This window comes from Geotrypetes seraphini, chromosome 15 (assembly GCF_902459505.1).
Source record: "Geotrypetes seraphini chromosome 15, aGeoSer1.1, whole genome shotgun sequence".
Classification (NCBI taxonomy): Eukaryota; Metazoa; Chordata; class Amphibia; order Gymnophiona; family Dermophiidae; genus Geotrypetes; species Geotrypetes seraphini.
Window position 1 is genome coordinate 70,973,962 of NC_047098.1, and position 16,473 is coordinate 70,990,434.

Genomic DNA, 16,473 nt, shown 5'->3' on the forward strand with positions numbered 1-16,473 from the left:
TGCAAGTCCAAGACTTGGTTCCTTTGCTTTGCTTGTTTGAACTTGTAGACAGAATCATAAAAACATGATGGCAAAAAAAGGCTAAATGGTCCATTTAGTCTGCCCATCTGCAGTAATCATTATCTCTTTCTCTCTCCGAGAGATTCCATGTGCCTATCCCAGGCCTTCTTGAATTCAGACACAGTCTCTGTTTCCAGCACCTCTTCCGGGAGACTGTTCCACGCATCTACCACCCTTTCTGTAAAAAAGTATTTCCTTAGATTACTCCGGAGCCTATCACCTCTTCATCCTATGCCCTCTACATTACATAGGTATTTAAATGTCTCTATCATATCTCCCGTCTCCCGCCTTTCCTCCAAAGTATACAGATTGAGATCTTTAAGTCTGTCCCCGTATGCCTTATCATGAAGACAACACACCATTTTAGAAATCTTCCTCTGGACTGACTCCATCCTTTTTATATCTTTTTGAAGGTGCGGCCTCCAGAATTGTATACAATATTCTAAATGGGGTCTCACCAAAGTCTTATACAGGAGTATCAACACATCTTTTTTTCCTACTGGCCATACCTCTCCCTATGCAACCTAGCATCCTTCTAGCTTTCATCATCATCTGTTTAAACTGGTCAATACTCTATTTGAAGTTGATTTAAAAAAACTGAACAATTATGAATTGCCCCCCCCCCCCCCAAACTGCTGATACACTGGCAGACTTTTTCAAAACCAAAATTAGCACTCTACAAGCCAATTTTGGAGGCCAAACTAATGACATACCGAATTTAATTAGACCAACAGATGGTATTAGAGCAGACATGATCTAGAACCAATTCACCACCCCTGACTAGAACTTTTTCTGCAAATTATTTTCTAAATACACGAAAAAGTACCGTCGGTTAGATATCTGCCCAAGCAACGTGCTGAACAATGCACCCTTTTCTTTCAGAGCAAACCTCTTCAAATGGGTCACTTTCTAATTGCAAGAAGGACGATTTGGGCAGGAACTAGGACAAATCATAGTCACACCTATCATAAAAAACCCAAAGGACTCCATTACATGCACTAATAATTACAGACCAGTAGCCAGTATTCCGTTATTCACTAAAATACTTGAAGGATTAGCAAATGACGAACTGGTCAAATACTTACAAAAATTTAATATCCTGCACAATTCCCAATCTGTTCAGGTTACAGTACAGAAACTGTACTAGCTTCACTAATTAATCAACTTAACAACCTATTTAGCTTAGATACTAGTGCCCTGATCCTCCAACTGGACTTGAACAGCGCCTTCGATCTGGTAGATCATGATCTAATGATGGGCTGCTTGAATTCAATTGGAATTACAGGTAATGTACACAAATGGTGCCAGGGTTTCCTGAGAAACAGATCTTATCAAATATATAGTGTAGGTAAATACTCTTCTCTATGGACAAACTTCTGCAGAGTCCCGCAAGGCTCTCCACTTTCACCAATACTGTTCAACATATACTTAGTCCCTTTGGCTAATTTACTATAAAGTCTAAACGTGGCATTCTACATATACACTGATGATATCACTATACTAATACCAGTCCAATCATTCTCAACAGAACTAAACAACCTAATCTCAAATATCCTGGAAAAATAGAATAATGGATGTTGCAGTCAAAACTGAAACTCAACACTGAGAAAACTAAGATCTTCCTAGCTAGTCCTAATGATAAACTCAGAGAAACTTCCATCCAACTTAATGGCCAAAAATTTGAAATAGCAAGTTATATCAAAATCCTGGGAGTAACTACAGACCGACACCTAACATTCGAGAAACACACAGACCAACTGACTAAAAAATGCTTCACTATTTTATGGAAACTAAGAACTGTAAAAAAATATTTTGACATGGTGTTCTTTAGGATACTAGTTCAATCCACCATCCTATCCACCTTAGATTATTGTAATATCATATATCTAGAGTCAACCAAGAAAACACTACAAAGACTTCACCTGGTTCAAAATGCTGCTGTACGTTTGATCTTTGGACTGAGAAAGTTTGACCATATAATCCCTTTTTACATGCAACTCCATTGGCTCCCTTTTGAAACTAGAGTCATTTTTAAATTCAGCTGCTTCTGCTATAAAGCTATCTTTGGATTACTACCATCATACTTATCTTCCCAATTAAATTCTTTCACATCAAGCAAGAACACAAGAAATTCGGGCATGTTCATGTACCCCACTCCGAAAGCCTGCCGTTATAAAAGTTTTTTAGACAAAACTCTAGCCTTTCAAGCAAGGAAAAAAGTGGCATGAACTCGGGACACAGAAGGAAGGAGACAGTACAGGGGAGGGGGTCTGCTGTCTTGTACATGTGGGTACTAATGACATAGGGAAACAGTGTTTTAGGATCTGGTATAATATTTACAATGTATTTTTACACACATAAGATTGTTGCTCTTTGAATCCTGGGAGATAGTGCTGTTATGATATGGTAAGATTCCACCTCCTTTTTTGCACAAATTTGTGTATAGTGTTTTGCTGTCGCAGGATGTGTATTGGCCTTACTAAGATGATACAATTTTTTAATATAGTTTGTTATACCATTAGACAGGGCTTTAGACATTTTGCAGTAATTGATATGTGTTGAGGTGCAAGAAGAGCCTGTTGATCTTGTAACTCCCAATCACATGAAACAGCAAAATCAACAAGCTCTCTCAGATAGAACTTGCCTAGAGTGGCTGAAGGCAGAGGGATGTGTGAGCCTGCAGATGGACTTGAATTCCTCATCCTAAATTTCTGCCCCGAATACCAGCCCTGGCTCCAGCTTCAGCCTGGTGACCTATGTATTAACTCTGATCAGTCAGACTTTTAGTCCTGCTTTGACTCCCATGCTGCTTCAGTTTTCACTACCTACAAGTTCTAGATTTTTATTTTTATTTATTTTTTACATTTACATTTTTTGGTGGGGAGAGTTCAAACTATCAAAATGATGATATTGTCTGTGGTTTGTTATCAAATGGGTATGATACCAGTTTTTTTTCCAGGGGTCCTTTTATAAAAAATTAAATCGTATTCTTACAAAATTTATTTAGCTGGGTAAAATTCCTAGAATTGCTTTAGTATCTCTACAAAAGCCAATTACAGAGGGAGGGGTACATTTTCCCAATTTTTATATCAAGCCTATATTCTGCGCCAGGGCATGTATTGAGTCCTCCCAGAGCTCATTGATAATACCCCAGATTGGCTGTGGTTGGAATGGCGACTCATGTTTCCTCTACATGTTCTCAGCATCAAAATGCCTAGATTGTATAAAGATAACAGAATATTAGTGGATACATGGAAAACCTTACGATATGTCAGTAATTTAACAGCTATTCCAATCTATAAATCGACGAATCAAACTATATGGCTAAACTCCTAGATTCAAATTGAAGGATTTAAGGTCATCTGGAAACATTAGATGATAGCAGGTATACGGATTTTAGATGATGTTATTTCAAATGGTAAATTGCTTGATTTTTCACAGTTGCAACATAAATATGATCTTAATAAATCACAAAGTTTTAGATGGTTGCAATTGAAGCAAGCCATTCAGGTAGGGTTCCCTGAATGGAAAAATCTTAATATGCAATATAGCTTGGAATTTTTATGCTTTCAGGCGGACTTTATGGGACACCAGGCCACACAGTGGTATAAATTGATAAACGAATCTGTGAACAAAAATCCTAAAACTGGTCTTAGGGATATTTGGAGCATTGAGATTAAGCATCAGATTTCTGCGTCTCAATGGACACAAATTTGGTCTTGGAGAATGAGATGTACAGTGTCTGCATCTATGAAATAAACTTGTTTTTTTCTTTTGCATAGAGCATTTTGGACCCCAGTTAGATTACAAAAGTTAAATAGCTCTAAGTCTAATAGATATTGGACTCTCTCATTTGTTATTCTATTGTCCCTTTATCGTGGCCTTTTAGAAATCAATTTGGGACCAAATTGTTTATTGGAGAATCATGTGGCATTATCGTATGATACGATTCTATTTGGTATGTCAATGAGAACAAAGAGCCAAATTTCATCAAGCAATAATAAACTTTTATTAATTATGACAGGAGTCGCCATACAACAAGTAATTGGAAGAATTGGAGTAGACTCAATTATAATTTCTGGTGGAATTCGTTGTGTCACATTTATAAAATAGAAAGAACAATTGCTATACAAAAAGGGATTTATAATAAATTTAAAAAGATCTGGGGGCCATTGACAAATTATTGCAATGAATAGATATCATTTTTCCATTATAAGTACAATTGCAAATGTAGGGAGGGGGGTGGTTATATATTTTATTAAATGTCTAGATCAACAGAAAAGAATACCTATATTTATATGATATTTTTGATTGGGATGAGTGGGAGGGAAGGGAGTAAACTTTATGTATTGAATGTTATAGAAAGAAATTCAAGTGATGTATTTGATTTCAAATGTTTTATTATTTATACACTTGATGTAAGATGAAAAAATGAATAAAGAATTATTTTTTACATTTATATCCTGCCTGCTTTAACCAAAACAGGTTCCAAAATATATATACATAATAAACCCATTTTTTTTAAAAAAGCCTTACAAAATAATACTTTTTTTTCAAAGCATCAGTTAATACTAACAATCATCATTCTAAAAAATGCCTTCACAAAATCATGGATTCGGTCTTCCTCTACGTAGCAAGTGCACTTTCTAATGCCCAGCCCAAGGCCCTATGCCCAGCACTCAACCATGCTCCTAGCTCTTCAAAGACAGAAACCCAACACTTCACCATATCTATCAGTAGCATTCCTGCTGGTTCTCTATCTCAGCACTCACCCCCACGACAGGCCTGGATCAGGATGACTTTGGGTTTTTCCACCAGCGCTTTGCAGTTCTCATTGTTGAATATTTGAAACACAGTATCAAGAGACAGGATATCTGTGTCTTCCACATCAGTGTAGTTAGTTCCACAAATACCTTTCCTGACACCATGGGACATAAGCACAATGAAGGTGCTGTCCGAGTGCTTGTGTTCCTCATTGCGGGAAAAATCTTTCAAGGCGCTCTCCATGCCCTGCGAGTAATAAGTGAGAAGAAAAAAATGCCAGTGTAAAAGCTGTTCTTTCATTCCCAAATCTACTTTTGCTAGAGGCACTCTATCTTTGTATCTATATGCTTATAACAGCAATTATGCCAACAATTGCTGTTATCGAATACTAGCCTAAGTCATCAGTTATGCCTGTAATTTTAGGTGCAAGCACCAGTTCAACAGGTAGCATGTGCCCATATTAAACTGACAGTATTCTATATTCAAGTAATTCTTATACCATGACCTTCTCATCCAGTAAATAAACACTATTAATCAAATTTAACTATTCACAAATAAGAAGGAAAAAGCCTTAGGTGTTACAGCAAAAAGTGAGCTTTTAAAGCTTTGCTCTATTCCTGCAAAATCCAACAGATAAAACCTTTTTTCCCCAACAAAACACAAATAATAACCGTGCTCAACTGGAAGCAAATTTTTCAAAAATCTGTTTTAGTTAAACACAATTATCATTATTTGATTTATTTAGTTCCATTTGAATGGGACATTGGCAGCAGGTTTTGTCGGGAAAGAAGATTTTTTTTCTGCTGGTGAGGATGTTGCAGGAGTAGAGCAAAACTGTAAAACACACACTTTTTACTGTTAACATCTGTAACATCCTAGGCTTTTTGCTTCTTTTCCTTATTTGTCAATAGTGAAATTTTATTTACTGGAGTGAGAAGGTTACGGTATTCTATATCCTGCATTCATTATTCCTTGGCATGCCCCTCCCAGGTGAATATACCCCTTGAAGTTGTATGACAAAAATGTTTCATACTTAGTTTCTAAAATACCAACTAAGGACAGTTAAGCACTAATTTGCATCAGCACTAATCTATTATTGGTTAGGGCAAATTAACATTCAATTAAACAATTAAATTACATGTGTTAACTATTGTTATTCTATAAATTTGCGCACTAAGCATTAATTTGCATGTGCAAGTTTATAGAATCGGAGGGATTGTGCAAACAGGTTTAATGTCTGTCTGTCTGTCCAAGTTAGATTGTGAGGACAAATCAGGGGAGAATCAGGAATAAGACCTGCATGAAAATGTAGGCGGAAGAAGACGCAAGCATAAGAACATTAAGAATTGCCATCTCCGGATCAGACCCTGGGTCCATCAAGTCCGGTGATCCGCACACACGGAGGCCCCGCCAAGTGTATCCTGCCATAGTTTTAGTCCCCATATCACTATATGTTTCTCAAGGGAGATGTGCATCTAATTTACCCTTATCTGTATCACTCTATGCCACTCTTAAGGAGATGTGCATCTAGTTTACCCTTAAATCCTAGAACGTTGGATACTTCCTCTGGGAGAGCATTCCAGGTGTCCACCACTCGCTGCGTGAAACAGAACTTCCTGATATTCGTCCTGGACCTGTCCCCCCTCAGCTTCAGTCTATGTCCTCTTGTCTGTGTCACATTGGACATTGTAAATAACTTCTTTCCCTGCTCTATTTTGTCGGATCCTTTCAGTATTTTGAAAGTCTCGATCAGATCCCTTCGCAGTCTCCTCTTCTCAAGGGAGAACAACCCCAGTCTCCCAAGTCATTCCTCGTAGTCCAGGTTCTCCATACCCTTCATTGCTCATCTCTGCACCCTCTCCAGCAGTTTTATATCCTTTAGGTAAGGAGACCAATGCTGGACACAGTATTCTAGGTGTGGTCTGACCATGGCTCTGTAGAGCATCGTATGTGGCTTGCAGCATGAAGAGTCGAAGTTGAGACAGAGTTCTGATGATCTGTTTAAATTCAGAAACACTTTGTTCCTCCAGAGCCGGATAGAACTTAGGCATCAATTTGAGGAAATGGTTAAAATAAGCAGTGAAAATGTAGTTATGATTGAGAATTCTGTTAGCCATCATGGAATTCTGGTATAACCTAAGGTCAAACTTGTCCATTGTACGGCCCTCCCTGCCTGGAGGGACCGCAGCGTAAAGCTTAGATGGATGAGCTTTCTTTAAAGAAGATTCCACAACCAAAGACTGGTGAGACAATTGAGATTTCTTGAAGCCTTTGCAAGGTACTGTGCGATACCTAGATTCCACCTAGATGCACTCTCCCCAGCAAATAACACACTAGTCATCCCCTTGAACCTCATTTACCAAAAATATCCAAACTCCTAAATAAGCATCTCCCTTAGGTATCCATTTAACCTTCTCCTAAATAAGCATCTCCCTTAGGTATCCACTCAACTGATTCCTTCAAAGTTAGGTATCTTTCTTCAGTTGCTTATATTGTTTTCCCCACTGAACCTTGTAACTACTTGAACCCTGTCAAGCTATTCTATCGATAAATCCAGATATCTTATACTTGTATTTCTATACCACAACATGTAATTTACTTAAATCGTTGTAATGTAATTCTCTCGGTAATGTCCTGATCTCTTTTAACTGTAATCCGCTTAGAACCGCAAGGCACAGGCGGAATAGAAATCACAAATGTAATGTAATGTAATGTAATTCCAGCTTGGATGGAATGGCTGTAATGGAATAAGGAGTTTCCATATTCCTTAAAAAAGTTTGCTTCAATACTGGAGTCATAGGAAGCCTCAAGGTCTCCTTGGGTGGATGAGGTAGCTCCATGTCGGCCAAGTATTCAGGTGTATATTTGGAATCAGAGTGAAGATCCAGTTGAAGAGCTTGTCCCATGTCGAAGACGAACCTGGAAAAAGAGGCAGACTTCGAGATCGAGGCACCTTCTGGAGAAGGAGTGCGAGACCGAGGAACTACTGAGTAGGATGGAGAAGCCTCTCTGGAATACTGAGACAAAGGTTCAGAGTCCAGGCGCACAGTGATTGAGGAAGCTGCACTACCTGCGTGAGGCGGAGTTAGTGAGTGTTTGCGCTTCAAAACCCTCGATGGTGAGGTCCCCGTGGTTCGAGGAACAGAGTGGGTCGAGGCAGGAGGAGAAGACTCCCTCGGAGGCGGTTTCAATGGAGGAGTCCTCGACCTCGATGGACTTCAAGGAGAAGCAGCCGGTGTAATAGCTTTGCGAGACTTATGTTTAGATTTGGAAGAAGTCTCAGTAGCCTTGGATAAACGAGGCATAGAACTCTCAGTATCCAGAGAAGGCGAAGGTTTCTGTGGCAGAGATGTCTCCTGAGGAAGCTTGGAAGCGAGATGCCTCGAGCGATGCTTCGGTCGAGGTGGAGGAGACAGTGTCCGAGAAGTAGGTGAAGAGTCACTGGATGAGAACCAGCAAGGCTTCCGAGGCTTGCCTCAAGGTGCTTCGACAGGAGTCCCAGACTGCTGCTCAGGCTGGCTCGAAGGAAGCAGGGTCGAGGACGGAAGGAGTTGAGCCACAACAGAGGAAATCTGAGTGGTCAGAATGGCTTTTAACATGTCCTCGAACATAGGCACCAAGACAAAGGGATCAGGTCTCGAAGGTGTAGCAGTGCACTCCAAGGAAGGCGACCTCGAGGATGAATATTCCCGATGCTTGGAGGCACGCTTATCTGGAGGTCTCGAAGAAGCTGGCAGGACCGCGGATACAGTCTGGGATGCCTGAGACTCTGGAGGCTTCTTAGAAATGGTACCTGAATGAGAGACAGGAGACTTACCCGTCGAGGACGACTTCAGAGGAGCTGCCAGCGAGGCCTTCGAGACCTTAGATGTCGAGGCCGTCCCCAAAGCCGAGGTCGAGACCTTCTCAAGCGATTGGTCCATAGTGCCAAAAAGTTGGAGAAACTTGGCACAGCGTCAGCGAAAGGCCCGAGGTTGAAGGGTAGCACAGCGCAAGCAAGCGTCGTGGCAATGTTCAGGACCCAAACAAACAATACACCGACTATGGGGATTGGTGATTGAAATGGTCTTGTTGCACTGGCTATACTTTTTGAACCCGGTAAGAGGCCGGGACATAGAAAAAACAAAGTCCGACGTACCGAACAAGGTGAGCGGCCAGGCCTAGGCCAAAAGGCCACTGACCGGAAATAAAAAACAAAAATCCGAATAAACTTTTTTTTTTTTTTTTATGAACGAATGGAAACGCGAGCACAGCGACTTAATAATAAAATAATAAAAAGCCGCGGTGAGAGAAGGCAACGAAGGCTGCAGAGCTGAAAAGAAGAGGACTTCTCGGCTCTGCGGAAAACGTTGAACTGAGGTTCCTCACAGGAGACACACGCCCTAACTTGGGCTGGAAGGCACTCGCGCATGCACAGTGCAGCACTCGGAAGCTCTTACAAAGATCTTCAAGCAAGTCTGCTTTCGAGGCTATCCGCTGCGGGGCTCCGTCGGTGACGTCACTCACTGTTGAGAATATGCTGCCTGCTTGTCCTGGGATAACAGATATTTCCAGTTTTTTGCTTTATATTGTGTTTAGCAGAGAAGGATTGTTCTGATGTTCTAACTGTGATATGCCTATTAATTTTCTGTTTTCCCTCCACCCGCATAGCAGATAAAGTACGGAAGAAACAGTTGTGCTTCATTTTGCTTTGATTACATTTTCTTTTATGACAGTGAGAGTCCGGGACTGAAGTCCGAGCAGACATTTCATGATGCCTTACATTTGCTTTGCTGTGTGCAGTGCTGTGATATTTTTCTTTTTTTCTTTATATAACTGTGTGTTTATTTGCAGATAACAGAAAGTTTACGGCTCTTTTATGGTTTGTTGGTTGGTTTGTGGGGTACCCTGGGGAATAAGAGAATTATCATTGGCCGTTTTTGGAGGGTTTTTTCCTTCTTTAATTCTTGTTTCTGTGCCCTGGATGATGCTTTGTGATTTCTTTTTCTTTTTTTCTTCTTACAAGAGGGGAACTATGTATGTAGTACATAGTATGCTTTTAACTCATGAGATAGTTGTTTTTTTTAACAGCGCTGAAGGGAAGAATAAAAATATTAGTGCACTATATTGGTTGCTGGACGTCTAGGCTTTATTTTCACGATCATGACAACTTTTTGATTGCTACATTTCAATTGTTCTATTTTATGTGTCTTATCTAAGTAGAAATACAAGCAGTTGACATGCAGTGTGTGTTACGCTCTTGCTTTCCTTGTTTTGCTCAACTGAAACAATGTTAAGCTTATTTTCTTTTGCCTTGCTATTCTTTTTAGTTAATGTCCTATATTAGGTATGGTATGCTAGAGTAATTTTTGGTTCCAGGCTAAGATTTGGAATATGGGAGAATGAGGGTTATTTTATTTCTTTTCTTTGTTTTAAATGCTGTTTATGCTCTTCTGAGCAGGGACCATCTATAAATGTCAAAATGTACAGTGCTGAGTTTTTCAACAGACTACTTTATGAACTTTACGTAAATATGTATGTGTATTTATGTATCACACACACAGTATATATGCAGATGTTTGTGTTTAGGCCCTGCAGTTCCGAGTTTCAATCTTTGTCCCATCTGACAGTACAGTACCTCAGAAGATAAGTTTTTCTTGAGTTCCACGTAGTATCCTAGTTCCTCAAGAAGCTTCCTCATATTACACACATCTACCTCAGCCCCATCTCTCTGAGAAAGTTGCTTGAAGTCCTTGTTACATATGATGATTGCCAATCGCTTTCTGCTGACTTTGTCTTTCATTTCATAAATCTGAGATGAAGAGAGAGGTGTGTATATAGTTAGTAGGAAATCTGAGGGCAATAGTAAAAGTTCTTAGAATTCCATCTGACAAGCAGAAATGAGCTTATTGCCTACTTTGTGCCTTAGGAACTTGCGCCTGCAAGGTTAGGAGCTGTTCCCAGGGGAGGGTTAAGTAAAGGAAAGCAAAATTGCTTACCTGTAACAGGTGTTCTCCATAGATAGCAGGAGAATGCAGCCACACTTGAAGGTGAAGTCCAATGACTGAGCCTTACTGGCAGAATTCTCCCCTAGCTAATGGTAAGCTTTGAGCTTACTGGGCATGTGCAAGGGGACCTTACTCCTTACTCCCTCTGCCCTGACAATTGTGTCCCTAGCATTAGAGAATGGAAGAAATGAGGGGACGGTGGGCGGGTAAGGCTCGCCTGCAGTCCAAGGTATGTAAAAGTTGCTCTGCCAGAGAGGAGTGCGGAGGCAGAAAAAACAATGGCATAGTTATAGTTTGATTCAAATGAAAGTCCATAACTACTTTGAGAAAAAATTTGGGGTGAGTTCTCACCTGTACCCTGTTAGGAAAGAACTGGAGATAAGGATAATAAATGACAAGAGCTTGGAGTTCACTGACTCTCCTAGCCGATGTCAATGCTGTGAGAAAAGCTGTTTTCCACAAGAGGAATGAGAGACGCAGATCCCAATGGTCAAATGGAGTAGAACGGGTACAAGTGGATTGATTTTTCACTCCATCTAGGGAACACTCAATGAAATTGCAGGGAAATACTTTTAAAACCAATAGGAGGAAATATTTTTTCACTCAGAGAATAGTTAAACTCTGGAACGCATTGCTAGAGGTTGTGGTAAAAGTGGATAGTGTAGCTGGTTTTAAGAAAGGTTTGGTCAAATTCTTGGAGGAAAAGTCCATAGTCTGTTGTTAAGACATGGGGGAAGCTTCTGCCCCTGGATCGGTAGCATGGAATGTTGCTACTCTTTGGGTTTTGGCCAGGCACTAGTGACTTGGATTGGCCACCGTGAGAATGGGCTACTGGGCTTGATGGATCATTGGGCTGACCCAGTAAGGCTATTCTTATGTTCTTATGACACTGGTGAATTGATATGCTTCCAATTCAAAGAAGGGAGAATTCTTTGATGATTTATTAGCCAAAGTACTGTCAATGAAGAAAGGCTCGGTGATAGTGGGAGGGACTTCAGTTAATCGCAGACCCTAGGTAGGATTCTATGGGGTTGGGTGGGGCTAGACTTAAATCAGATAGGAAGCGATTGAGACATTTTGTGGAAGTTCTTAATGTAGTAGATGGGTAGAGGTCGCAACATTGGCATGGGAGGGATTACACTTATTATTCCCCTGTTTATGAAGTATATACTCGTATTAATATGCTGGATAGGGGGTTGGGGGGACTGCTTGATTCTAAAATTGAAGATATTGAGTGGTCCAATCATTCCCCTATATGGATGGATGTGAGTTGGGGTGTCCCACGGGTGGGTAACCACTATTTGAAATTGAATGATAGTTTACTGAGGGATCCTTTGATTGTCAGGAAGGTGGAGCAGGTTATTCTGGACTTTGTAGCCCATAACAACATTGATCGGTATTCTCCGATTATAATCTGGAAAAGTCTGAAGGCGATGCTTAGAGGGGAGCTTATATCGCTGGCTTCCCATAAGAAAAAGAAGTGGCAGATGGAGGAACAACAACTGCGGGAGTCCCTGAGAAAGCTAGAAGATCAACATAAACAGGGTTAAGAGGGAACCCAAATTTGGCTACGGATTCAGGAAACCCGTTCAGAACTGGGGAAACTAGAAGATGAGGAAATTAAATTCAAACTAGATAGACTTAGACTTAAGTTTTTTTAAGTCAGGTAACAGAGCAGGAAACTTGTTAGCTAACCGTATCAAAATCCAACAATCCCAGTCTAATATTATGTCTCTCAGGGATAAAGAAGGCTTGGTTTTGACTACCGAGGCTGATATCCAAAAGGAATTCTACCAAGAGTTGTACACTCCTGAGCGTCAGGGCTCTGATGATAGTATTGCGCAGTATTTATCTGATTTGGATCTGTCATCCTTATTCGTGTCGGAGGCTCAGGGGTTGGATAGTGACATCACAGTCGAGGTACAAAAAGTGATTAGTTAGCTTAAACCAAGGAAATCTGCAGGGCTGTTCGGTTTACGGGCTTATTCTATAAGAAGTTCTTAAACCGAGGAAATCTGCAGGGCTGGACAGTTTAAGGGCTTATTCTATAAGAAGCTTTCCCCCCTGGTGTCACCTTTATTGGTGAGGTTTTTAACACTTTGCGAGATGGCAAGCAATTGCCTTTTTGAATGCGTTTGGTGGGTATTACAATCCTGCCTAAACCAGGGAAAGATAAACAGCCTGTGCTCAAATGCCTGATAAATCAGGGACAAGCTTAGCTTTCATGGGAACAAACTCAGAGCTCCTCAAATGAAAATACAAGCCAGCTAAACAGGTTCCCCTAAAAGGATTGCCATGTTAATTATAGACATCTGCATCTTCTCCCAGGCAGAGCTGCCTCAGAGCTACTGTGATTCCTCTTGAGCACCAAAAGCTTCCAGATTAGGATAAAAACCCGATAAAGCACAGTTACTTACCGTAACAGGTGTTATCCAGGGACAGCAGGCAGCTATTCTCAAATATGGGTGACGTCATCAGTGGAGCCCAGATGTGGAAGCTTGCAGACTTGCTTGAAGAAACCAGAAGTTTTGAGTCGACCGCACCGCACATGCGCGAGTGCCTTCCCGCCCAGCGTAGGGCGCGTCTCCTCGGTTCAGATAGCTAACAGAGAAGCCAACCAGGGGAAGAGAAGTCAGAGACCGAACGATGGAGGTTATGCTCTGTTTGAGACAGTCAAAAAGGCTGTGAAGCCTTAGGTGCAGCAGAAGGTTGAGATTTTTGTTGCTTCTGAGGCTGCTGTTTCTTAGGAGGAGGGCGATTGTAAGGAGCCGTCCTTGGAGCAAAACACTTCTGATATATAGGAGGAGGACGTGTAGTTTTGGCAGGAGCTTGCTTTGGCTTAGGTCTGACAGTAGAAGCAAAGGATTTTTCATGTTCAGACAATTTCTTGGTGGCTGCCTCAATAGATTCATCAAAGAGGTCATTGTCTGCACAAGGAATATTGGCCAAGCGGTCCTGAAGATTAGGGTCCATGTCAATGGTACGAAGCCAGGCAAGGCGATGTATGGCTACAGAGCAAGCAGCTGCCCAGGCAGACAATTCGAAGGCATCATAAGACGACTGAAGGAGATGTAATCTGAGTTGTGATAAAGAAGCAATGACTTCTTGAAATTCAAAGTGTTTTTAAGTATCCAAATAACTCAGAAATTTAGGTAAAAGAGTTATGAGGAATTCAAAATAAATAATAAAATGAAAATTATAATTGAGGACTCTGGAGGACATCATAGAATTTTGATAGATGCGACATCCGAATTTGTCCATAGTTTTCCCTTCCCTTCCAGAAGGAATGGTGTCATAAACCTTGGAAGGATGGGACCTCTTTAAGAAGGACTCCACAAGCAGGGATTGATGAGATAACTGTGAGTTGTCAAACTCTTTGCAATGTACAGTTTTATACCTAGAGTCCAATTTGCCTGGAACAGCTGGTATGGTATAAGGGGTCTCCAGGCATCTGGCAAAAGTCTGAGACAAAAGCTTGTGAAGAGGAAGCTTAAGTGACTCTGCCGGAGGTTGAGGTAGATGCATGACTTCGAGGTACTCCTTAGAGTATATGGAACCAGCATCTAATTGAAGATCCAAATCAACAGCCATCTGACGAAGAAAAGATGAGAAAGATAGCTGATCTGCCAATGCTTTGCCTTGAGCAGGACTTGAGGACGTCTAAGCAGCCTGGGTCGAAGATGAAGCTTCGGCATGAAAAAAGGCATCAAAAGAATATGGAGACTTGAACGAAGCAATCGAAACCGCTGCATCCTCGAGGTGTGGAAGTGGAGACCTCGATCGAGGAGTCGGCAGTCTAGTCGAAGTAGGAGTAGATCGAGGCTTGCAGGGACGTTCTTTAGAAGAACTATGCCTGAAAGTATGCCTCGATGAAGGCCTCGTCAGTGAGAACGGTGCTTGGAAGCAGATCTCGAGGATCGAGGAGACTTCGCCTCGGAGACAGAAGCAGCCGATGCCACCAAAGAATGGATAGGACTGGAGGCTGTAGATCGAAGCTCCAGAGGCTTGATGGAGGAACCTCGATGCACTCCCAAAGACTCTGCTCCTTATATACAGTGTGAGGATTCCTTCCGAGGCACTTGCAAAGATTCTGCTCCTTGCTTTACGTGCTTAGATGTCAGACCAGATACTCACAGAGACTCTACTCCCCCTGCAAAGAGTGTGGAATCTCAGACTGAGGCAAAGGAAGGGTGCGTCTCCTCAGTTCTCAGTTTTCTGCGGAGCCAAGAAGACCTCGCGGGAGTCTGCAGAATGCCCAGGCTGGATGAGAGGAAGAAGCTTCGGTCCCATATTAGTAAGGAACTGAATGAATTGCTTCTCCAACATGGTCTGGAAAGAAGCCGGCAAGGATGGATCCGCGTCTGAAACCAGACCACCTGCTTTGGCTGGAGATTCCACCAAGGCAGTGTAAATGTGCTTCGATTTGGAAGTCTTAGGCACTTTGAGCACCACCGCTGGAACTTTCTGCTGAGCTATCTGACTTGAGGCAACAGGGGAAGATACAACAGATGTCGTTGAAGAGAGAGCCGCTGCAAATGACAAAGGTCTGATGAGGCTTGAGGTGGAAGCAGTAGAAGCAGGAGGAGTCTCGGTCGAAGGTGAGGCCGAGGTCGCCTTCGAAGTCGAGGGATTGGAGGAAGAATCCATCCCGAAAAGCTTCACCACCAAAAGACGACAATGTTTAAGGGCTCAAGGTTGAAGAGTAGCACAGCGCTCACACGACTTCAGTTGATGATCCAGCCCAAAGCACTTGAAGCACCGACGGTGTGGGTCTGTAAGGGAAATTGCACACTGGCACTGGCTACACTTTTTGAAGCCCGTTACAGGCCGGGACATAGAAGGAAAAACAGCTGCCGCAAAATCGAAGCCATTTGGCTGCGGCCAAGCGGCCTGCCCCGGCAATCGGATGGAAGACTGAAATTTTTATTTTTTTTTTAACTAGAAATAAAGTAAGAACAGCGATTCGTGAAGAAAAAAATACAAACCGTGGTTCAGAGAAGGCACGAAGTAACGAAGTTAAACGCAGAGAGTCAAAGACAGACTTCTTGGCTCCGCAGAGAACTGAGGAGACGCACCCTACGCTGGGCGGGAAGGCATGCGCGGTGTGGTTGACTCAAAACTTCTGGTTTCTTCAAGCAAGTCTGCTTGCGAGCTTCCGCATCCCGGCTCCGCTGATGACATCACACATATGTGAGAATAGGCTGCCTGCTTGTCCTGGGATAATAAAATATACTCCTAGCAGATCAGAAAGAAACCTTCTCAACTCACTTGCAGAGGGAAAAACTGGAGGGATGCAGTACAGTCCACTGGGAAGGGAGGTGGAGCTGAAAAATGCAGATGACATCCTTCTGCAAAGACTCACAATTTGGGGAAAGTAACCCACTTGTCAGGACTTGTATGCCCTGTGCAGAAGAGTGCTGTTTTCTCACAAGCAGAGAAGAAATGTTTTGCTCTTCCCCACACTCTACATCTGGACTGCAGTTTCCATGCAGAATTACTTGTACACGTTTTATAGTTTAGTACAAAGTTTTTAAAAAATTATAGTTGATTGGGTATCTATATTTCATATTAATATAAAATGGTGATATATATCCTGCAAATATATAATAAAAGTTAATTTTTATTTAAAAAAATATATCCTGTATTACCTTGGTATTCTAAG

General features: G+C 41.7%; 1 protein-coding gene across 1 annotated transcript in view; it reads right to left on the bottom strand.

The window, feature by feature from the left end:
• Positions 1–16,473, bottom strand: part of LOC117348733 (caspase-1-B-like) — a 64,330-nt gene that overhangs the window by 29,673 nt on the left and 18,184 nt on the right. The window contains exons 4-5 of the mRNA XM_033921136.1: positions 10,442–10,615; positions 4,833–5,070 (exon numbers count right to left, since the gene is read on the bottom strand). Of these exons, the coding sequence (XP_033777027.1) occupies positions 4,833–5,070; positions 10,442–10,615 (412 nt within the window). The remainder of the gene's footprint in view (positions 1–4,832; positions 5,071–10,441; positions 10,616–16,473) is intronic.